Raw genomic sequence first — 23,320 nt, forward strand, 5'->3', positions numbered from 1 at the left:
GACTCTGGTGGAACAGGACAGGTCACAGAGGCCAATTATTGTGAACAGGGGAAGAGAGCAACATGTTTGCCCCCCCCCCAAGATTTCCACCAGCTGTCTAGAGTGCCACCACCACAAGCCCCCTCCGTCCACCACTTCTGCTGAGTACTGCTTCATAAATAAGCAAGCTGTGCCATCTTTAAAGAGCTAAACTAAACTTATCACCCCAGAGTCAGAAAAGGCGCGGTTTGCACACTATCCCGGCACCCAAAACGGCCCCTTTTGTTCTCATTCTTTATTCCAGCAAAACAAAAAAACCTGAGTTTGATGCAAAAATTGCAGACAGCAGCGCTGGCCACCCTGGTTCCATTCCTTTGGTCATTTCCTGGCAATGGCGTAGTTGGCGCAAAACCAGTCGCACGTTTCCTTCACGGCTGCGGGAAGAAGAGAAGAACGGTCAGGTGGGGCCAATGACATCCAGATTTTGGAAGATTGGAGAGCTGCTTTTTTCCAGAGGAACAGACCATGTCTAAGCTCCTTAGTTTACAGCTAAGATGCCTACAGAAAACTCATGGATGTAACCCAGGGCTGCCGGGGAATGGGCCCCAGCCCACAAAATGGCTGGGATATGTTTCACAGGGGGAATGCACTGGGACAACCGATCTCAGTGATCACGGGTAGGAGGAGGAGTTACGCTAAGACCAGACCATGTCATTACAGAGGAGGCAGGTTTAGTCGTTGTCTGAGGACTATCCCTGCCTCCGGGTCTGGCCCTGACCGGATGGATACTAGAATCAGCAAGGGATATCCACATGAACTGAAGGTGCTGCTGTGCAATGCCAGGTCAATGATTCATAAGACCACTGCCATCCATGACTTGATCATGGATGGAGGACTTGACCTGGCATGTGTAACAGAGACTTGGTTGGATGAAGCAGATGGGCCTGTCCTTGCTGCTGCTTGTCCACCAGGTTTCTCTTACGCACAGCAACCCAGGTCATGTGGGCGGGGAGGGGGGGTTGCAGTGATTTTTAGGAAGTCATTAGTCTGCACCAGGCGTCCTATTGGGAAGACCCAGTTTTCTGAGTGCATGTTCTGGAAGTTGGGCAATAGGGGCAGTACAGGATTCCTATTGGTGTACCGACCTCCCCGCTGCACCAAGGATTCCCTGCCCGAGCTGCTTCAGGTCGTGGCGGATGTTCTCCTGGAGACACCTAGCTTGGTTGTCCTAGGGGATTTTAACATCCATGCCGACACGACCTTACAAGGGGCCGCTCGGGACTTCGTGGAAAGCATGGCCTCCATGGGGCTGTCCCTGAATAAGTCTGGCCCAACCCATAGCCGCGGACATGCCGCGGACCTGGTGTTTACCTCTACGGATGTTGGTGATCTGACACTAAGTAAAAGTGAAACGAAAGAAGTGCCATGGTCAGACCACTTCCTGGTGCAACTGGACTTCTCTGCAACCCATCCCCTCTGCAGGGAGGTGGGACCGATTCGGATGGTCCGCCCCCGCCACTTAATGGATCCAAATGGTTTCCAGAGAGTGGTTGGGGATGCTTTATCCCATGCTGATGGCCTTTCAGCCGATTCCCTGGTGGCCCGCTGGAATGTGGAGTTAACCAGGGCTATTGACTGTTTGGCTCCGAAGCGCCCTCTCCGATTGCATGGAGCCCGGAGAGCCCCGTGGTTTTCCACGGATCTGAGGGCAATGAAACAATCGTTGAGACAGCTAGAGCGCCGGTGGCGGATAACTCATTCTGAATCTGACCGGACACAGGTTAGAGCTCAACGTCGAGCCTACCAAGTGGCGATAGCGACGGCGAAGAAGACTTTCTTCACCGCCTCTATTGCATCTGCAGAAAACAGCAGCAGGAGACTCTTTCAGGTGGTTCACAATTTAGCGGAACCACCTGTAACATCGGGGCCCAGTACGGGCCACATGTTCTCCTGCAATGATTTTGCAAATTTTTTTGCAGATAAAATCGCTCAGATTCGGGAAGAAGTAGACTCCACCGTGGGAGCAGGGCCGGGGCGGGAGAGTGCTAGAGCCCTGTCTGGTCAAGTTGTGTGGGATCAATTCCAATCTGTTACCTCCGAGGATGTGGACAGGCTGCTTGGACGAGTGAAGCCAACCACCTGTCTCCTGGATCCTTGCCCATCCTGGCTTATAAAAGCTAGCCGGGAAGGACTGGGCGATGGGCTTCGTGGGGTGGTGAATGCTTCCCTCCGTGAGGGAGCCTTCCCAGACCCGCTGAAAGAGGCGGTTATCAAACCACTTCTTAAAAAACCATCTTTAGATGCGGCCACGATGGCCAATTATCGCCCAGTCTCAAATCTTCCATTCTTGGGCAAGGTGATTGAGCGAGTGGTTGCTGAACAACTCCAGGCACGCCTGGAAGAAGCGGACCATTTGGATCCCTTCCAGTCGGGATTCAGGCCTCATCATGGGACTGAAACTGCCTTGGTCGCACTGGTTGATGATCTCCGGCGGGCCAGGGACAAAGGTGAGAGCTGTTTCCTAGTTCTGCTGGATCTCTCAGCGGCGTTTGATACCATCGACCATAACATCCTTCTGGACCGTCTTGAGGGGCTGGGAGCTGGGGGCACTGTCATACAGTGGTTCCGCTCCTTCCTCCTGGGCCGTGTTCAGAAAGTGGTGGGGGGGGATGAGTGTTCAGACCCCTGGGCTCTCACTTGTGGGGTGCCTCAGGGTTCTGTCCTCTCCCCCATGCTTTTCAACATCTACATGCAGCCGCTGGGAGGGATCATCAGGAGGTTTGGGCTGGGAGTTCATCAGTATGCAGATGATACCCAGCTCTACCTCTCTTTTAAATCAGAACCAGTGAAGGCGGTGAAGGTCCTGTGTGAGTGTCTGGAAGCGGTTGGAGGATGGATGGCGGCTAACAGATTGAGGTTGAATCCTGACAAGACAGAAGTACTGTTTTTGGGGGACAGGAGGCGGGCAGGTGTGGAGGATTCCCTGGTCCTGAATGGGGTAACTGTGCCCCTGAAGGACCAGGTGCGCAGCCTGGGAGTCACTTTGGACTCACAGCTGTCCATGGAGGCACAGGTCAAATCTGTATCCAGGGCAGCTGTTTACCAGCTCCATCTGGTACGTAGGCTGAGACCCTATCTGCCTGCAGACTGTCTCGCCAGAGTGGTACATGCTCTGGTTATCTCCCGCTTGGACTACTGCAATGCGCTCTACGTGGGGCTACCTTTGAAGGTGACCCGGAAACTACAACTAATCCAGAATGCGGCAGCTAGACTGGTGACTGGGAGCGGCCGCCGAGACCATATAACACCGGTCTTGAAAGACCTACATTGGCTCCCAGTACGTTTCCGAGCACAATTCAAAGTGTTGGTGCTGACCTTTAAAGCCCTAAATGGCCTCGGTCCAGTATATCTGAAGGAGCGTCTCCTCCCCCATCGTTCTGCCCGGACACTGAGATCCAGCTCCGAGGGCCTTCTGGCGGTTCCCTCACTGCGAGAGGCTAAGTTACAGGGAACCAGGCAGAGGGCCTTCTCGGTAGTGGCGCCCGCCCTATGGAATGCCCTCCCATCAGATGTCAAAGTGATAAACAACTACCTGACATTCAGAAGACATCTGAAGGCAGCCCTGTTCAGGGAAGTTTTTAATATGTGACATTTTAGTGTATTTTCATCTCTGTTGGAAGCCGCCCAGAGTGGCTGGGGAAACCCAGCCAGATGGGCGGGGTACAAATAATAAATTATTATTATTATTATTATTATTACCCCAATGCACAGCTGTTCTAGTTGGGGTTTTTTTCCTTCTGGCATTCTTGTTATGTCCTGCTCTGGGACTGACCTGAATGACGGTGCAGTTACAGATTGCCTAAATAAATAAAATGCATTTTTCCCCACCCAGTTTTTGCAGATTACAGCCTGCTGGATCAAGCCAATGGCCCCAAGTCACAAGAGACTGCCCGGCCGCCTGCCTGCTGTGTCTGTTCCCTTGTCAAGATGTGCTTGTTAATGTTTCAGTAAGCTGTGCGCAGCTACTGTTGTAAACTGCTGCTGAGGGCGGCATAAATAAATAAAATATCTTAAATAAATGGCCCCTTAGAAACACAGGGGCATGCGTTGTGGCGTGAAGCAGCTGACACAAAGGATTTGCCCCCTCAGGTGCCCACCTGACCACTTAAATGTGTGGAACTGACAATCTTGTACATAGCAAATAGTCTTCATTCCACACTCGCCAAGAAACTGATCTTTTATTCTAGCAGCACCAATGCTCTGGAATTCCTTCCGTTTTCAATGCCTCTTTGTTCAGTCAAGGCTACCCAATTGTATTAGGCATATTTATTTTTGAAGCTGTTGATTTTACCCACATTGCGAAATTTTATCATGTCTTTAGCATGCTTTTCTATCTTTTTATGTAAACCCCAGAGATAGGTTGTTTCTTTATCAAGTGGTAAAGGTAAAGGTAAAGGGACCCCTGACCATTAGGCCCAGTCGTGGCCGACTCTGGGGTTGCGGCGCTCATCTCACTTTATTGGCCGAGGGAGCCGGCGTACAGCTTCCGGGTCATGTGGCCAGCATGACTAACCCGCTTCTGGCGAACCAGAGCAGCGCACGGAAACGCCGTTTACCTTCCCGCCGGAGCGGTACCTATTGATCTACTTGCACTTTGACGTGTTTTCGAACTGCTAGGTTGGCAGGAGCAGGGACCGAGCAACGGGAGCTCACCCCGTCGCGGGGATTTGAACCGCCGACCTTCTGATCAGCAAGTCCTAGGCTCTGTGGTTTAACCCACAGCGCCACCTGCATCCCTTTATCAAGTAGTAGAAACTTCTTAATTAATATAAAGCAGGTTATTTTGCTAGCTACTGGGCAAAGAACTCAAGCTGCTCAGAGAGAAGCAGCAGGTTGCAGGACAAGAGTGGACCTCACCTTGCAGTCGCCCCAGGCTCTGGGTTTGGCGATTCTGTTGTTGTTGCTCAAGCACAATCCGTCGGAAGGCTAGGCAGGATCTCAACCCTGGAGAGCAGCTGCTCTCAGAATAGATGACACCCTGGATTAAGCTTGTTTACAGCTGCTCCCATCCCAACCCTGGCTGCGAGGAGCAAGAGATGCACGGTTCTCACCTCGCTCAAACGGTGTAAACTGGAAATCGGGGAGGTATCTCTTCAGCTTGCTGTTGCTGGCTGTTTTCTTGAACTGCCCATCCGACTTTGTTGTATCAAACTAGGAAGGGGTCCAAGTTAAAGGGAAAAAAGCTCTTTCTGCTGATTTGGGGGCACAGCTCTGGTCTTGCCCGTCACTGCCATGTGGCCCGGAAATGGTTCCCAATCCCTTCCTCTAAGAACAGTGTTACCAAAACTTTGGTCTCCAGCTGCTTTGGGACTACAATTCCCATCATCCCTGACCACTGGGATGATGGGAGTTGTCGTCCAAAAGCAGCAGGAGACCCAAGTTTTTGGAAACCTTGCTCTGAAAGGTGCAACGACACACAGGGTGGAAGAGTTATGAGAAGGAGATTCTGTAGTAGTTTTGTGTTTTTTAAAAAAATTGAATAGTGGCAGCACAAGGCCCCAATTCTGCTTGGAGTGGGAAGAAGGTGCCGTTCTGGTTTGTAAACCCTTTTCCCAATGGGGGGAAAAACACCCACGTTAGCATCAGTTGCGCCCTTTTGGGGAAGGGAAGAAGACATGCAGGGGCCAAATGGAAGCCTTTGCTTTTTGCCAGCAGACGAAACAGCCTCAAGGGGAAGAGTGGGACCATCTGTATTGCTTTGCATAAGAAGAGGGGAGGTGAACCCAGAAAAGGACACAGCCCTTGCAGGGGTTGCAGGGCCTTGGGAAACCATGTGCAAGGATACAAGGAGCTCTCCCTTGAAGTCCATCGCTCTCACCACACACTCTGCCGCTTCCCGAATGGAGACTTCGTCCTCTTCTCCGACTAGACAGGAAGCAAAACAACGTTATGGAAGTGAGCTCCACTGCCCAGGGCTATACACCGTATTTTTCACTCTATAAGACACACTTTTTTTCTCCTAAAAAGTAAGGGGAAATGTGTGGGCGACTTATGGGGTGAATGCAGGATGGGCAGAAGCCAGAACAGTGAGAGGGAGCGCTGCGCAGCACTCCCTCTCACTGTTCTAGCTTCTGGCTTAGCTGCGTGAAGCCTCTTAAGGGCAGCGAGGAGCCTTCATCCCGCTGCCCTGAAGAGGCTGCGCAGCTATCCCAGAAGCATCAATCCCTCTTGCTCTTCTGGCTTCGGGGATAGCCACACAAAGCCTCTTGAGTGCAGCAGGAGCGCTCCTGCCTCTTCGCTCCAGAGGCTTTGCGTTGCTTTCTTGTTTCTTGTTTTCCTCCTCTAAAAACTAGGTACGTCTTATAGAGCGAAAAATACGGTAGGTCATCCTGACACCCACGGGCCTGCCGCCTCCTGAATTCTGATAGATGGATTTCCTCCACTCACAGCGGAATAGAGAAAAAGGTCTATGCTAACCTGCTTGCAGGGGGAAAATTTGTTTGCAAACAGCACAGAAAGGAAAGAAATCAATTCCACTGCGTTTCTGGAAGTGGCTTTTGGCTCACGTGAAAGCTCAAACTTAAGGCAGAAATCAAGAGTTCAGAAAATGGCGTGGAAATGGAATAAATTGCTCTGGGAATGCAATCCTATGGGGCTGTGGCCCCCCCAAGTTGAAAGAGGCTCCTACCCTGGCTGGACAGAAAAGCAAGGGGAAAGAGGGTGTGAGAGTTTAGGGCATGCCATTCCACTGACTCATAGAATCACAGAATTATGGGGACCCTAGGGGTCATCTATCCCAACCCTCGGCGATGCAGGAATCTCAGCTGAAGAATAGGCAACCAATGGGCATCCAAGCTCCGTTTAAAAGCCTCCAACAGAGGAGAAGTTGTGTAATGAAGCCCCACGTCCTGAGACTGAGACCCAGCATTCAAAAACGTTTCCTGATCTACCGTATTTTTTGCTCCATAAGACGCACCCGACCATAAAACACACCTAGTTATTAGAGGGGAAAAACAAGAAAAAAAATTCTGAATGAAACTGGATGTATGATTTTTGTGGTTCATGCTGTAGCCACAGACATGTGACCTGATGGTGAATTTGGAGTGACCCAATGCAAAAATCCTGAGGATCCATGCTTTGTAACCATGTTTTTGCACCATTGCGGCCCCACGAAACAGTGGATGCGTGATTTTTTGGGTGCAGGCTGTAGCCATGGACATGCTATGTGATCTGATGGTGAATTTGGGGTGACCCAATGTAAAAATCCTGAGGATCCATGGGCTTTTACCTCCCCCCACCCAGGCAGCCTCCGCTAAGGTCCCTTATCTCTCTCCCGATCCCACCGATCAGCTGCTTCCTTTCAACACCCCTTTCCCTCTTGTTTGCCTTAGTGTCTTTTCCTTCGCTGGAGCAGTTCTTTGCTCCTCCTTTTCTTCTAATTTCTCTCCTTATTGCTTTAGTCTTCCTGTTTCCCCCCTTTGCAAGTTTGCTGTCTTTACCTCCCCCCTCCCAGGCAGCCTCCTTTATCTCTAGCGTCCCTTATTTCTCTCCCTGATCGGCAAACGATCAGCGGCTTTGTTTCAACACCCCCTTCCCTCTTTCAAAAAACGAAGCATGATCTGCTTTTTGCCCCTGGGCAATTCGGCTCCAGGGACTACACATTCGCTCCATAAGACGCACAGACATTCCCCCCTTACTTTTCAGGAAGGAAAAAGTGCATCTTATGGAGCGAAAAATACAATAAATGCTGGTTTGGGGGCAACGTGTGTGTGTGTGTGTGTGTGTGTGTGTGTGTGTGTGTTCAATTCTGCTTAGGGAGGGCCTTACCCGACAAGATGATGGGTTCCACTTCATCATATTCCCTCAGGACCCAGAGGAACAGCCGTGCCAAATCCTGCAACGACCAGAGACCAGATATCCATCGTCTCCTCTCTTCCTCTCCAAGAGGGGCAGTTCTGCTGGAGCCTTGGGGTGCCCCCATCTTCACAGGGTCCCACATAGAACATTGTTTGGGGGTGTTGCAGAGTTAAGGCTGCTCCACCCTGGTCCTCAAAAGGCTTGCCTGCCCCTTGCAAACCCTCTGGGACAAAGGGACCTCCGGAGCAACAGAAAACAGGCTTGCTCCATCTTCCAAGGGACAGCCCTTTGCATATTTGAAGATGGCTATCCTATAAACTCTCAGGCGTCTCCAAACATCCCTAACTCCTTCAACCGCTCCTCATCAGGCTCAGTTTCAAGACCCTTGGTCATCTTGGTTACCCTTCTAGCTCAGGGGTAGGCAACCTAAGGCCCAGGGGCTGGATCCGGCCCAATCGCCTTCTCAATGCGGCCCACCGACGGTCCAGGAATCAGCGTGTTTCTATATGAGTAGAGTGTGTCCTTTTATTTAAAATGCATCTCTGGGTTATTTGTGGGGCCTGCCTGGTGTTTTTACATGAGTAGAATGTGTCCTTTTATTTAAAATGCATCTCTGGGTTATTTGTGGGGCGTGGGAATTCGTTCATATTTTTTCCCCAAAATATAGTCCAGCCCCCCACAAGGTCTGAGGGACGGTGGACCAGCCCACGGCTGAAAAAGGTTGCTGATCCTTTCTAGCTTGATGTAGCAGTTGGGATCATCTTACATTTTCCCCACACTGTTTTTTTCCTGACAACTCTCCCTGTCAACCAGCCAGCTTACCAGAGAGTAAATGAACTGCCTCCTGGGTTTTCCTGTCCCCCAGACAGTGAGAGCTGTACCGTTTTCTACAGACGAGTGGAGAAAACGACCAATTAGAGAGCATCCTTACTCCTTCCCCCTTTGCTGCAAAAAAGCACTCAAGTCTTCCCATTCCAGCTGCTTCTTGTGCTGGGATCACAGACCCCTTTCTCATGCCCAAACTCAGCCCCCACACTCAGCCACAACACAATACAATTGTTGTTACTTACATATCACCTTCATCGTCCAAGGATCTTAATAAAAATATTCACCGAAAGATAAATGAAATTTTTCCAAGGATCACAAGGTGGCCTAGGGGTTCTCCTCTTCCCCAGTTCCACCCCACAACAATCCTGTGAGGTAGTTTTGACTAGCAGACGGTGACTGCGTCGCAGGGGGTGCAGCGGTTCTCAACCTGTGGGTCCCCAGATGTTGTTGGACTACAACTCCCATCATTCCTGAGCTCTGGCCTTGCTAGCTAAGTGATGGGAGTTGTAGTTCAACAACATCTGGGGACCCACAGGTTGAGAAAGGCTGGACTAGAGGATGCCTGTAGGTCTCTATGATTGTCCCAAGGTCACTTGGTGAGCTTCGTGTTTGAGCGGGGATTAATAATAATAATAATAATAATAATAATTTATTTATACTCCACCTATCTGGCTGTGTTTCCTCAGCCACTCTGAGTGGCTTCCAACAGAATATTAAAATACAATAACTTATTAAACATTAAAAGCTTCCCTAAACAGGGCTGCCTTCAGATGTCTTCTAAAAGTTTGGTAGTTATTTTTCTCTTTGACATCTGGTGGGAGGGCGTTCCACAGGGCGGGTGCCACTACTGAGAAGGCCCTCTGCCTGGTTCCCTGTAACTTGGGCTTCTCGCAGCGAGGGAACCGCCAGAAGGCCCTCGGCGCTGGACCTCAGTTTCCGGGCAGAACGATTTGAACCCTGTTCCCCCAGGGCCTAGTCCAATACTCTAACCATTACGCCAATGCTCTGCCAGGGGCTGTAAACCTCCCATGCCATGCTCTGGACCTAAGGTAGCCTCAGTCGTACCCAACACTGGCCTGCGGCCCTCGTGAGGTTAACCAAGAACAGGGCCTTCAGCCTGGAAAACGCACTGGAAAATGCTCTCCTCATATAGCAAATAGAAGTCAATTTGACCATGTACATCTTAGAATCGCGGAATTAGAAGAGAAGAACCAGAGCCATCTAGTCCAGCCCCCTGCAATGCCCAGCATGGGGCTCGAACCCACAACCCTGAGATTAAGAGTCTACCGACTGAGTAGTCCCATCTCCTAACAGAGTTGCCAGGCAGGCTGTAAGGCGGTGCTTCTCATAAATGGGTCCCTGGCAGTTGTTGAACCGCAACTCCCATTATCCCTGACCACCACTAGCTAGGGATGATGGGAGTTGTAGTCCAATGACATCTGCGGACCCGAGTTCAAGAAGCGCTGCTGCAAGGGGGGCAGCTTCCCCCCCCCGCAGGCTGACCACCACCCTCTCCCATTTCAGGCCCCAAGGCTAGATGCCCAGCCCCACTCACCTTTGGCCAAGTACACTTTGTGGATGAGGCCCGGCAGGACGTGCCCGTCCTCGATGTTGTAGTTGTCGTGGGGTCCGAAGACGTTGGTGGGAATGACGGCGGTGAAGCGGCAGCCGTGCTGCTCAAAATACCCCCTGGAGAAAGAAAGTGGGAAGGCGGGTGTGAGTGTGATGCTAGCGATCTTTCCATCCAGTGCATGGAAAAGGTTCGGTCCCTGGCACTGCGCGAGGGGGAAAGCCACCTTATAGCAACCGAGGCAGATTTAGGGCATCGCGACTGGCTCCCCTGCCCTTGGCGCCAAGCCAAGGGTGGTGCCGCAGGGCGCTATGACTCCCTCTGACTCAATGCAAACGCAGAACAGGAAGCGAGATGCGACGGATTTTGGCCTCGCTCCGGACGCTGCTGAAATCTGAAAGGCTATTTTGGGAAACGATTTATGATGAGTTGGAAAAAATGTTTAAAATAACTGCAGCCAATCAGAAGCTGTGCTTTGGTTTTGGAAGTCAAGCAGACTTCCGGAACGGATTCCATTCGACTTCTCTCTCTCTCTCTCTCTGTATATATATATATATGTGTGTGTGTGTGTGAAATTCGGAAAATTAGAATATCGTGGAAAAGTTCGTTTATTTCAGTAATTCAACTTAAAAGGTGAAACTAATATATGAGATAGACTCATGACATGCAAAGCGAGATATGTCAAGCCTATATTTGTTATAATTGTGATGATCATCTAATTTTCCGAGTTTCACCTATAGCTGTGGCTCAATGCCTGTCAACACTCACCACCTGAGCTTTCTGTTACAGGGGATGATCAGCAGATTAATATCGATCCAACTTAGCAGTTTTTTTTAAGGAAAAACCAGAGACCCCGTAGAAATACCAACATGCTGCTAATGAATTTCTTTGGAAGTTGATAACATCGGGAGGTATGGGGTAGTTTGGCAGGTGAGGGCGTGGCAGAGCTTTTCTGGGCAATGGGAAGAGCGGAGGGGAGCCTACCTGTTCTGAACATCTATCATCCTCTTAGCGTAGGAATATCCGAAGTTGGAGTTGTGCGGGGGACCGTTGTGGATCTGGAAGAGAAGGCTGAGCGTCAGTTCAGATCAGGGAGTTCAAAATGTCCAAGGGTCAAAGGTGGGACCACAACCCACAAAACACCCACTCCCCATTGCTGGAACCCCCAGAATAAGGGTGGGGAAGGACAGAAAGACCTCTAGGTTCACGAGGGAAGGAATACCAGCTCCGATTCCTGCATTGCAGGAAGTTGCACAAGATGATCCTTCCAACTCTACATTTTTTTTTATCTATGATTTAGCAGGGATGCGGGTGGCGCTGTGGGTTAAACCACAGAGCCTAGGACTTGCCGATCAGAAGGTCGGCGGTTCGGATCCCCGTGACAGGGTGAGCTCCCGTTGCTCGGTCCCTGCTCCTGCCCACCTAGCAGTTTGAAAGCACGTCAAAGTGCAAGTAGATAAATAGGTACCACTCCGGCGGGAAGGTAAATGGCGTTTCTGTGTGCTGCTCTGGTTCGCCAGAAGCGGCTTAGTCATGCTGGCCACATGACCCAGAAGCTGTACGCCGGCTCCCTCGGCCAATAAAGCGAGATGAGCGCCGCAACCCCAGAGTCGGCCACGGCTGGACCTAATGGTCAGGGGTCCCTTTACCTTTATGATTTAGCAAGCCGAGTCAAAATCTCTCTATACATTCTTACTTAGATAGAATGAATGGGGTGGGAGTTGGGGGAGTGGCAATGTAGCAGCAGGCTCCGCCCTGATCACAGAAGGGGCGGAGCCTGCCACCACAATTAATTTCTGCAGATCACAAAACCCAGGTTTCCCTTTTTTAGAAGAGCAGCCTTCCAACTTCTTAAAAACAAATATATTATTTGTTACATTTTACATATCTATCCCACTTTTCCTTCAAGGTGGTATACGCAGTTCCCCTCAACTCCCCATTTCCCCCCCACAACAACCCTGTGAGGTTGGCCAGGCCAACAACTAGGACAACAACCCTGCGAGGTCAAGAAACGGCGACTGGTTCAAAGTCACCCAGCGAGCTGCATGGCAGGGTGGGAATTTGAACCCTGGTCTCCCCCCTCTCTAACCACTATGCCACATGAGCTCTAGTGAATAAAGGGGCACAAAACATGCAGATCAGGAGGCAGCCCCTACCATGGTCTCGTCGATCGGGTAGGTGGTCTTGTCGGGGAATATGCAAGTGGAGAGGCAGGAGACCACCTTCTGGACACCAGATTTGTACGCCGAGTGCAGGACGTTGTCACTGATGTGCATGTTCTTCCGCTGGCCAGAAAGAAAAAAGAGGGGAGCATCATAGGACCATATTGTGGGCAACACAAGATCTGCGTTTTACGTAAGAAAAACAGCTCAGAAGCCCATCTCCAAAGTCAGCAATGGCGACTGCTCCCTCCTGCAAAACAAATACAGTCATGATTCGGCACTTCTGCGCATAGCACGATTTAGTGCTTTTGCACATGTGTGACCGCCAAAACCTGTAAGTAACGCGTTCTGGTATTTCTGGGTTTCAGCGGTCCGTAACCCAAAAAAACACACAACCTGAAGTGTCTGCAACCCAAGGTTAAGACTGTAAAGTCTATGTCCATGCACAATGAATGAAGTAGAGGACTTAATACATTTCTTTTTCTACTGCCCTATTTATGAGCTAATAAGAACTAAGCTCCTCCGCTTGATCCCGTCCACCATCACATCTAAGGAAGACTGTTTGAAATCGCTTCTTGTGGATGCAAATCCCCAAGTTACACGTGGGGTGGCAATCTTTATAGTGCAGGCCTTGAAACTCAGGGCTACTCTGACGGGGTAGTGTGTTCTAGACCTGGACCTGTCTTAATTCTTTTATTACCTTTTTAACCTAACGTCCCGAGCCTATTTTGGGGCCATTATATGCTTTATATACATTCGCATTCTAGATTCCCGGCGCTGGCAACTAAATCTTTACATTATTGTCTTAGGGTAATTTAAATGTCATAACCCCAGTAATATCGCTTTGAATTTTGTTTGGTTGTTTGTCTCTAGCTTTTGTTTGTTTGTTTGTTTGTTTTTTGTTTTATCCTGCTATGGCTGTATGCTAATGCAATAAAGCCTTGATTGATTGAAGACTGTAAATAAATAGAAGGAGAGCACCCATCCCCAAAACCAAATCCACTTAGTTTTAAAAGATTAAAAGCTGGGAGGGGTAGGGAGCCTTTGCAGGGGTATCTGGTGCCCACGGCAACCACACCGGGGACCCCCCCCCCCCCCGTTCAGAGTACAAAGGGGACAGTTGTGTGCGGTAATTTTGAAATCACGCATCAAACACCTGTTTCTGCTCAAAGCACATCCCAGCAATTTCTCCTCCTTTTCCGAAAAGGGTTTTCATTTCATTTCGTTGGTTTCTAAAGGTGCAATTTTGCACTTCAAACATCGTGCCGCCTTCCCAAGCACACAGCAGTGGGGTAGGAGAGCTGGGGGGGGGGGAATCACATGAGGCAACCAAAGGGTTTCAGATAGCACCTGGGTAAACGAGTCTCAAAAGCCCAGGAAACAAATTTTCATGGCCCTCTAGTGCCTATGGTGGCTCACTGACCAGAAGTAATCTTGGCCCAGTGTATCCAGAAGGAGCGTCTCCACCCCCATTGTTCTGCCCGGACACTGAGGTCCAGCTCCAAGGGCCTTTTGGTGGTTCCCTCCCTGCGAGAAGCCAAGTTACAGGGAACCAGGCAGAGGGCCTTCTCAGTGGTGGCGCCCGCCCTGTGGAACGCCCTCCCAGCAGATGTCAAAGAGAAGAACAACTACCAGACTTTTAGAAGACATCTGAAGGCAGCCCTGTTCAGGGAAGCTTTTAATGTTTTAACAGACTATTGTACAGCGGTACCTCTGCTTACGTACTTAATTCATTCCGGAGGTCCGTTCTTAACCTGAAACTGTTCTTAACCTGAAGCACCACCTCCCGCTGCCACTGCGCAATTTCTGTTCTCATCCTGAAGCAAAGTTCTTAACCCAAGGTATTATGTCTGGGTTAGCGGAGTCTGTAACCTTAAGCGGATGTAACCTGAAGCGTATATAACCCGAGGTACCACTGTATTTTAATATTCTGTTGGAAGCCGCCCAGAGTGGCTGGGGAAGCCCAGCTAGATAGGCGGGGTATAAATAAATAAATAATAATAATAATATATTGCTGCTACTACTGTGGAGCAAAATATACACCAGGAGGCTAAGTTTGGTCAGCATTAAGCAGCACAGCCAGTCCAACACAGGTCAGCAAAGAAGCCAGACCCCTGAACGAAGCTGGAGGAGGCAGCTCAGGAGGAGCACAGCATTCTGGGATCTGTAGTTTTCTCTGCTTCCTGCAGCAGACCTTTGGGATTAAGGATGACGTGGCTGCAGGCTTGCACAGCTCCGCCTCGGAGCAAATAAACCAGCTCGGTGCAATGTGTTCCTTGCGTGCGAGAGTCTGCGGACGTGCGTCTCTTGACCGCTAGAAGCTTCTCGTATCCGGGAGAGGGAGGAGAGGGGAAGAGACAGGGCAGACATCTGTAGGGAGCAGATGGATCACCACCTCTCCAAGCCAGCGAGGGATTAATCTCTCACAGCAATAAAAAATAAATAAAGGCTACAGGCTTGTGCCAAGCAGGTGGCGAGGACGGAAAAGGGGAGGGGAGCAGTTTTCTCAGACTTCTGTGGGGTAAACGACACTCTCTCCTTAGGGCAAGCTGCCCCAACCTGGTGCCCTCCAGCCATTTCGGACTTCTGTACCAGGTATAGAAGGCGGTCTTGCAAGTCCACTGGTCCTGAGCTATCTGGTGCCTGGCGTGGCAGGAAAATTCAAGGCAATCAAAGAAACGTTTTAACGTTTTATACAGTCTAGGACCCTCGTACCTACGGGACCATCTCTCCTGGTATGTCCCACGGAGTCCCTTCGCCCTCCCCGGCCGAAGCCGGGCTCAGAGCGGCTAACAACAATAAAAGTAACACAATTTCCATAAAATCACAATCAATTAATTGAAATGAGTTCTAAAATCAACTCATTCTAAAATCAATTCTGAGTGAAATTAATGGCAACCATTGGGCTAGAGTTCCATGAGGATTACAGAAGGAGGGGATCAGACTGTGCCTTGGCCAAAGGCCTGGCGGAACAGCTCTGTCTTGCAGGCCCTGCGGAAAGATGTCAAGTCCTGCAGGGCCCTAGTCTCTTGTGACAGAGCATTCCACCAGATCGGGGCCAAGGCCGAAAAAGCCCTGGCTCTGGTCGAGGCCAGCCTAACCTCCCTGTGGCCCAGGAACTCCAAGATGCTTTTATTTGAAGATCGTAAGTTCCTCTGCGGGGCATACCAGGAGAGGCGGTCCCGTAGGTACGAGGGTCCTAGGCTGTATTGGGCTTCAAAGGTTAAAATCGGCACCTTGAACCTGATCCTGTACTCCACCAGGAGCCCATGCAGCTGGTATAGCACCGGGTGAATAGTGAGATCAGCATCCTTACCCAAAAATCCAGGTTGTACTTGATGTTCCGGAAAAGGCCGCCCACCATGGCTGCCAAGTGGATGACGTGAGTCGGCCGGTGCTTCTCAAAAAGGGCTGCGGTTGCGGCAGCATCCCTGGAAGGGAAGAGAGGGGATGAGGATGGGAATGTTAGAATGATGCTGGACAGAAATTAAGTGGTTTTCAGCTGTGATGCTTAAGAGATATGGAAAATAAGGTTTTGAAATAAGTAAAAGAAATAATGGTGAGGATTTGCTGAACAAACAATTTGAATTGGAATATAAGAAAGGGAGGTATGAGGAGGTCTGGAAAATAAGTTAAAAGAAAATAAGTAAATGGAAACTCTTTGTTTTTTTAAAACTGTTTTTATTTCTGTATTTCTGTATTTTTGTTTTTTCTGTTTTTTTCTGTTTTACAATGTATTATTTCTGAAAACTTTAATAAATATCTTATTTTAAAAAAAGAGAGAGGGGATGAGGATGGAGAAGGGACCCCCGGACTGTGCAGAGAGACAGGTGTGCATTTACCTCTGGCTTTCCTAAGCCCTCTGCTGCAAGGCAGCCTTAGGAAAATACTCAAAAGACAATTAGAAGACAATTAGAAGACAATTAGACAATTAGCCTTAGGAAAATACTCAAAAGACAATTAGGCTTCCAGGGCTCCACCCATCAACTTGCTCCACGCTGCCACAAATAGTGTGTGTGGAGGCAGTGCTGCTGGTCTGTGGATGCCTCCTTAGAAATACTTTTCTTCCCTAACCGAGTTAATCTACGGAACTCATTACTGCAGGAGGCAGCGACGACCACTCTCCTGGATGGCTTTAAAAGAGCGTTAGACCAATTCTCGGAAAGTAGGGCTATCTATGGCTACTAGCCAGGATGGCTGCCCTCTGTCTACACAGAGGACCTTAAGGTCCATGAATAACCATAGTTTAGAGGTCCCGGGCCCTAAGGAAGTCAGGCTATCCTCCACCAGGGCCAGGGCCTTTTCAGTGATGGCTCCGACCTGGTGGAATGCTCTGTCCCAGGAGACTAGGGCCCTTCAGGATTTAACCTCCTTCCGTCGGGCCTGTAAGACAGAGCTATTCCGCCTGGCCTTTAATTTGAATTCAGCCTGTTCTTTTATTTCCCTCCCCCTCCCCTTTTATGAAGATCACCCGCTCAGAGACCCCACAGCTAATTCTCCCCTGGTCTCCTCGCTGGCCCAAATAGGACCAATTCAGCCAGCTAGCCCTGGGGATTATCTAATGCTTATTTCCCCTAAATTGATTTTTGAATTTTATTGTTATTCATGTTTTTATACTCTATTTTATGCTGCTTTTATAATTAAAAAAGGTAAAGGGACCCCGACCATTAGGTGCAGTCGTGGCTGACTCTGGGGTTGCGGCGCTCATCTCACTTTATTGGCCGAGGGAGCCAGTATACAGCTTCCGGGTCATGTGGCCAGCATGACTAAGCCGCTTCTGGCAAACCAGAGCAGCGCACGGAAACGCCGTTTACCTTCCCACCAGAGCGGTGCCTATTTATCTACTTGCACTGGTGTGCTTTTGAACTGCTAGGTTGGCAGGAGCAGGGACCGAGCAACGGGAGCGCACCCCGCCACGGGGATTCGAACCGCCGACCTTCTGATCAGCAAGTCCTAGGCTCTGTGGTTTAACCCACAGCACCACCTGCGTCCTTGGGCTGGACTATATTTTTTGGGGGAAATGAACAAATTCCTATGCCCCACAAATAACCCAAAGATGCATTCTAAATAAAAGGACACATTCTACTCATATAAAAACACGCTGATTCCCAAACTGTCCACGGGCCGGATTCAGAAGGTGATTGGGCCGCATCCAGCCCCTGGGCCTTAGTTTGCCTACCCATTATCTAGTCCAACCCCATGCAATGCAGGAATATCCAGCTGTCTCATACGGGATTCGAACCTGCAACCTTGGTATTATCAACACCATGAGCTATCCAGGCTCTTCTCACCTTAGCTTGGTGCTCAAGTCCCCCTGAACTCCCTGTCTGTCCTTTTCTTCACCTTTCCATGTGCTCTATCCATTTCTAGAGACATTTGATACTCCTGTATTCTGTCCTTATATCTCGTATTATGAGGTCCGTTGACCTGATCAATACACCAAATGACTCACTGAATGATGCTGCGCTTGCCTGCCTGCCTGGGCTCTCCGGAGAGCCCCCAGTCTTCACAAACACAACCAGACTTCTCACAGAACTTTAGAGGTGCGAGGGACCCCCAAAGGTCATCCAGCCCACCCCACCCCCAGCAAGTGTGGGTTTTTCTTAAAGAAGAAGAAGAAGAGTTTGGATTTGATACCCCGCCTTTCACTCCCTTTAAGGAGTCTCAAAGCGGCTAACATTCTCCTTTCCCTTCCTCCCCCACAACAAACACTCTGTGAGGTGAGTGGGGCTGAGAGACTTCAGAGATTTGTGACTGGCCCAGGGTCACCCAGCAGCTGCATGTGGAGGAGCGGAGACGCGAACCCGGTTCCCCAGATTACGAGACTACCGCTCTTAACCACTACACCAAACTGGCTCTCTGGAGGGAGGACCGACTCACGTCAAGTCGGCATCCTTGGACGACGCGAAGATCCACTCCTCGTCCGGCCGCCCTTCTCCCTCGGCTACCAACTTTGCGATGGCCTTGCCCACCAGCCCCGAACCGCCGGTCACCAAGATGCGCTTTGGTTGCGCTGGCTGAGCCATGACGAGAAGATCTATATGGCAAAAAATGAGAGGTCAAATTACTAACCGCGTCGGATGTGAAATGCGGCCCTCCTGGCTTCTCCAGTCGGCCCCCAGAACATTAACCAGGTCAAACCCCTCCTCACTGGCCCCGATACACCCTGAGTGGGACGTGCCCTTGGCACTCTGGTCATGCTTTTTGTGGCCCCTGGGAACAGAACCTTTCGACTGGAATAGGGTCCCCATCTCTTTGCCCTTCGCATCCATTGTTGGACTATGAGTTTGAATCCCCACTCACTGGGCGACGCTTGCTGGGTAACCTTGGAGCAATCACCATCTCTTAGGCCCTCGTATTCAGGACCACCTCTCCTGGTCTGCCCCGAAGAGGACCTTAAGGTCCATAAATAACCATAGTTTAGAGGTCCTGGGCCCTAAGGAAGTCAGCCTATGCTCCACCAGGGCCAGGGCCTTCTCAGTGATGGCTCCGACCTGGTGGAATGCTCTGTCCCAGGAGACCAGGGCCCTGCAGGATTTAACCTCCTTCCGCAGGGCTTGTAAGACAGAGCTATTCCACCTGGCCTTTAATTTGAATTCAGCCTGATCTTTTATTTCCCTTCTCTTCCCTCCCCCTCCCCTTTTATGAAGATCACCCACTCAGGGACCCCACAGCTAATTCTCCCCTGGTCTCCTCAATGGCCCAAATAGGACCAATTCAGCCAGCTAGCCCTGGGGATTATCTAATGCTTATTTCAACTAAATTGATTTTTGAATTTTATTGTTATTCATGTTTTTATACTCTATTTTATGCTGCTTTTATAATTAAAAAAGGTAAAGGGACCCCGACCATTAGGAGCAGTCGTAGCCGACTCTGAGGTTGCAACGCTCATCTCGCTTTATTGGCCGAGGGAGCCGGCGTACAGCTTCCAGGTCATGTGGCCAGCATGACTAAGCCGCTTCTGGCGAACCAGAGCAGCGCACGGAAATGCCGTTTACCTTCCCGCTGGAGCGGTACCTATTTATCTATTTCCCTGATGTTGGGAAAGATGGAGGGCACAAGGAGAAGGGTACGACAGAGGACATGATGGTGGGACAGTGTTCTCGAAGCGACAAACATGAGTGTGACCAAACTGCAGGAGGCAGTGGAAGACAGGAGTGCCTGGCGTGCTCTGGTCCAGGGGGTCACGAAGAGTCAGACACGACTAAACAACTTCTCATTGCCAAAGCGGATTGCCACTTCTGCCCCAGGGCCGCCGTCCCCAACCAGGCGCCCTCCAGCGGTTTTGTACTACAACTCCCATCAGCCCCTGTGTTTTTTTGCGAGCTGATGGGAACTGGAGTCCAAAACAGGTGGCACGCGCGGTGGGGGGGGGGGCTTAAGAGGGCGCAAGAGGCGAGGTCTCTAACCCGGGAGGTGGTCGCATTCAGAAACCGGCTAAAGGATTTGCAAAAGGAAACGAATCCGCGTGCGTAATTGCGCGCAGGTGGGAGCCAGGCAGGAAGGAGGACCCCCACCCGTGCCCGTGGGTCTCCTGGGGTGCCCTTGCGGGTCCACGCGCACCCAACGTGCAGCGGAGGAGAAGGAGAGATAGACACCTTCGCGTGGTGGGGGGTGGGGGGAGATAGAGACCCTCGCGCGGGCGTCCCTCTCGGGGTCTCTCCCCCGCTTTCCCCGGGGAAAGTCGGCTACCTTTCCAGGGCGGGCACTGCCGCGTCTCCTTCTCTTTCTCGTCGGTGGCGCTTCCTGCAAACGCGGCAGCCGGCACTAGGCACACCCTCCCCGGCGCGGCGGCTCCCTGGGAAATGGAGTCCCTAACCGAAGCTGACTGTCTTCGTTTCTCTGCTTGCCTCGTTTTCTCCCCCGAGCAGAGCTGCAAAAGACACCTTTGCCTTGCAGAGAAAACGCTGTGTGAGCAGACTCCCGCGACACAGGGGTGGACCCTTCTTCGGAGGAGGTTGCACGGGGGTCGTCTAATCTGACCCCGTGCAATGCAGGAATCTTTTGCCCACCCGAGCTCGAACCCAAGCGTACGGCCTCATATAATAAATAATTTATTTTATTTTATTTTATTTTATTTTATTTTATTTTATTTTATTTTATTTTATTTTATTTTATTTTATTATTTGTATCCAGTCCATCTGGCTGGGTTTCCCCAGCCACTCTGGGTGGCTTCCAACAAAGTAAAGTCATACCTCGGGTTAAATACGTTTCAAGTTGAGCGAGTTTGAGTTGCGCTCCACGGCAGCCCGGAAGTTACGGAGCGCATTACTTCCGGGTTTCAGCACTTGCGCATGCGCAGACGCTCAAAATGACGTCATGCGCAGAAGCGGCGGAAAGCGACGTGTGCGTGCGCAGACATGCCGTCGCTAGATACGTTTACCTCTAGATGCGAACGGGGCTCTGGAACAGATCCCGTTTGTATCTAGAGGTACCACTGTATTAAAATACAGTAGATTGTTAAACATTATAGCAGGTACAGTGGTACCTCGCAAGACGAAATTAATTCGTTCTGCGAGTTTTTTCGCCTTGCGAATTTTTCGTCTTGCAAAGCACGGATTTTGGAAAAGCTTCAAAAATCACCAAAGTCTTCAAAAACCTCAAAAAAGGCTGCCACACCGTGTGCTATGAGTTGCTCCTCGAAGTCAAGTCGCAACTGCACCCCCTGAATGCACCCTGGGTATTAACGGTTTTAAGAAAAAGGAAACAAACTTGCAAGACGTTTTCATCTTGCGAAGCAAGCCCATAGGGAAATTCGTCTTGCGAAGCAACTCAAAAAACGAAAAACTCTTTTGTCTTGCGAGCTTTTCGTCTTACGAGGCATTCGCCTTGCGAGGTACCACTGCACTCTTAATTTGTGGTAATTAAGCTGTTGGGTATGGTATATAAAGAGCAACATGTAGCTCTCTCAGTACCCTGGTGGATGGGTCATGCTTCTTGATATATTGTAATTTAGTGTAAAAGGAGTTTTTGTTTTTGTTATTAAAACCTAGCAAAAGTTATTTTGCGTTTCTTGAATGTGTGGTCTCCCCAGCACGCCTTCTGCAGCGCAACTAATCATCAAATAGCCATCAGATCTGTGTCAAGCATATGTTGCAGAACACACCTGTGATAAAACACCAGCTTGGATGAGCCTTTATTTGCAAAAGCTCCATTGTCTGTTTCTCACCCCCCAGAAAGCAGGCTTGGCGTGCTTAAATCATTTCAATTGTGCAAACCTGGATTTCTGGTGCACAGCTGAATTCCCTCCTGCCAAGTGCTGACAATCCGAAAGCGACCTTAATTCACTTTCTAGCAGAGAGGAGGAGGAGGAGGTTGTGGGGCAGGCACGGTCTGGTGCCACGTGGTGGCAGCGTCGAGGCAGCTTCCTTGCAACCGGCCGCTCTTGGCGAAGCTTCTGGAATCGCACGGCTCTCCTTTGAGGTCTTTGTCAGGCCCTGTAAGGTGATGCCAGGAGTGGAAATGAAAACCCGAACGTACAATTGCAGCATTCTGTGACCTCGGCACCTTGGGGGTCACTGGTGCTTTTACTTGTAGCATCAACACAGCCAGGGGGGAAGGACCCAGAAAAAAACACGAACCTTTATAGTACAAAGATGCATAACTCTGGTTAAAGGAACCAGCAGTTGATATGATATAAGTAAGAAGTTCCCCCTTGCAGTCATTGTAAGCCTCCTTCTATGGTCAACATCCACAACAGCTGCTTAAAACACGTGGCTTTCTGCAAAGAGGGACGCGGGTGGCGCTGTGGGTTAAACCACAGAGCCTAGGACTTGCCAATCAGAAGGTCGGCGGTGAGCTCCCGTTGCTCGGTCCCTGCTCCTGCCAACCTAGCAGTTCAAAAGCACGTCAAAGTGCAAGTAGATAAATAGGTACCACTCCAGCGGGAAGGTAAACGGTGTTTCTGTGTGCTGCTCTGGTTCGCCAGAAGCAGCTTAGTCTTGCTGGCCACATGACCTGGAAGCGGTACGCCGGCTCCCTTGGCCAATAAAGCGAGATGAGCGCTGCAGCCCCAGAGTCGGCCACGAATGGACCTAATGGTCAGGGGTCCCCTTTACCCTTTACCTTCTGCAGATAATCCTGGGAACCTTAGTTTTTACAGGGCACGGGGAATTGTAGTTCAGTGACGGGTCAGTTACAGTTCCCAATATTCTTTGGGTAAAGCCATATACTTTAAATGTAATTTGTGGATCTCTTTCAGCTGATTTGTGGGTCTCAGCAGACTGGCAAGATTTTACTTAGTTGTATTTTATTTTAGATCAAATCCAGTTTCATTAGGTTTTTGCTGTTCTTCTGATTCCGATTTAATTTGCATAGAGTGAAGGATCGTGTTCTGTGTTTGCAGGAAGCTGCTTTAAAACTGAGTGAAAGCAGTTGCAAAGTTGCAAATAATGACTTCGCTTTGTGGGTTATGCATAGCACACATGCGTCACACATACGTTTCCGAGCACAATTCAAAGTGTTGGTGCTGACCTTTAAAGCCCTAAACGGCCTCGGTCCAGTATACCTGAAGGAGCATCTCCACCCCCATCGTTCTGCCCGGACACTGAGGTCCAGCTCCGAGGGCCTTCTGGCGGTTCCCTCGCTGTGAGAAGCCAAGTTACAGGGAACCAGGCAGAGGGTCTTCTCGGTGGTGGCACCCACCCTATCGAACTCCACCCCCCCCACCAGATCTCAGAGAGAAAAACAACTACTTGACATTTAGAAGACATCTGAAGGCAGCCCTGTTCAGGGAAGTTTTTAATGTGTGACATTTTAGTGTATTTTTGGTCTTTGTTGGAAGCCGCCCAGAGTGGCTGGGAAAACCCAGTCAGATGGGTGGGGTACAAATAAATTATTATTATTATTATTATTATTATTATTATTATTATTATTATTATGTTTGCAGGCATCTTGGTAATGCAGAGTTCTGCCAACAGGCCTG

General features: G+C 50.0%; 1 protein-coding gene across 1 annotated transcript; it reads right to left on the reverse strand.

The window, feature by feature from the left end:
- Positions 1-226: 226 nt before the first annotated feature.
- On the reverse strand, positions 227-18,429 carry GFUS (GDP-L-fucose synthase). Its single transcript, XM_081874661.1, has 10 exons — positions 18,277-18,429; positions 15,713-15,827; positions 12,391-12,519; positions 11,219-11,292; positions 10,220-10,353; positions 8,659-8,723; positions 7,807-7,873; positions 5,825-5,904; positions 5,091-5,190; positions 227-413 (listed from the first exon to the last, which is right to left on the reverse strand). The coding sequence occupies exons 1-10, from the start codon at positions 18,420-18,422 to the stop codon at positions 358-360; spliced, it is 966 nt and encodes a 321-aa protein (XP_081730787.1). The 5' UTR covers positions 18,423-18,429; the 3' UTR covers positions 227-357.
- Between the last annotated feature and the right edge of the window lie 4,891 nt (positions 18,430-23,320).

Source organism: Podarcis erhardii (assembly GCF_964252035.2).
Source record: "Podarcis erhardii genome assembly, chromosome: 8".
Lineage (NCBI taxonomy): Eukaryota > Metazoa > Chordata > Lepidosauria > Squamata > Lacertidae > Podarcis > Podarcis erhardii.

Coding starts and splice junctions, on each gene's coding strand:
- GFUS (XM_081874661.1), bottom strand. CDS start 18,422: ATGGCTCAGCCAGCGCAACCAAAGCGCATCTTGGTGACCGGCGGTTCG. Junction 12,520..15,712: donor AGTACAACCTGGATTTTTGG/GTAAGGATGCTG, acceptor CTTTCTGGCCAG/CGGAAGAACATGCACATCAG. Junction 8,724..10,219: donor CAAAGTGTACTTGGCCAAAG/GTGAGTGGGGCT, acceptor ACTCGTCTGTAG/AAAACGGTACAGCTCTCACT.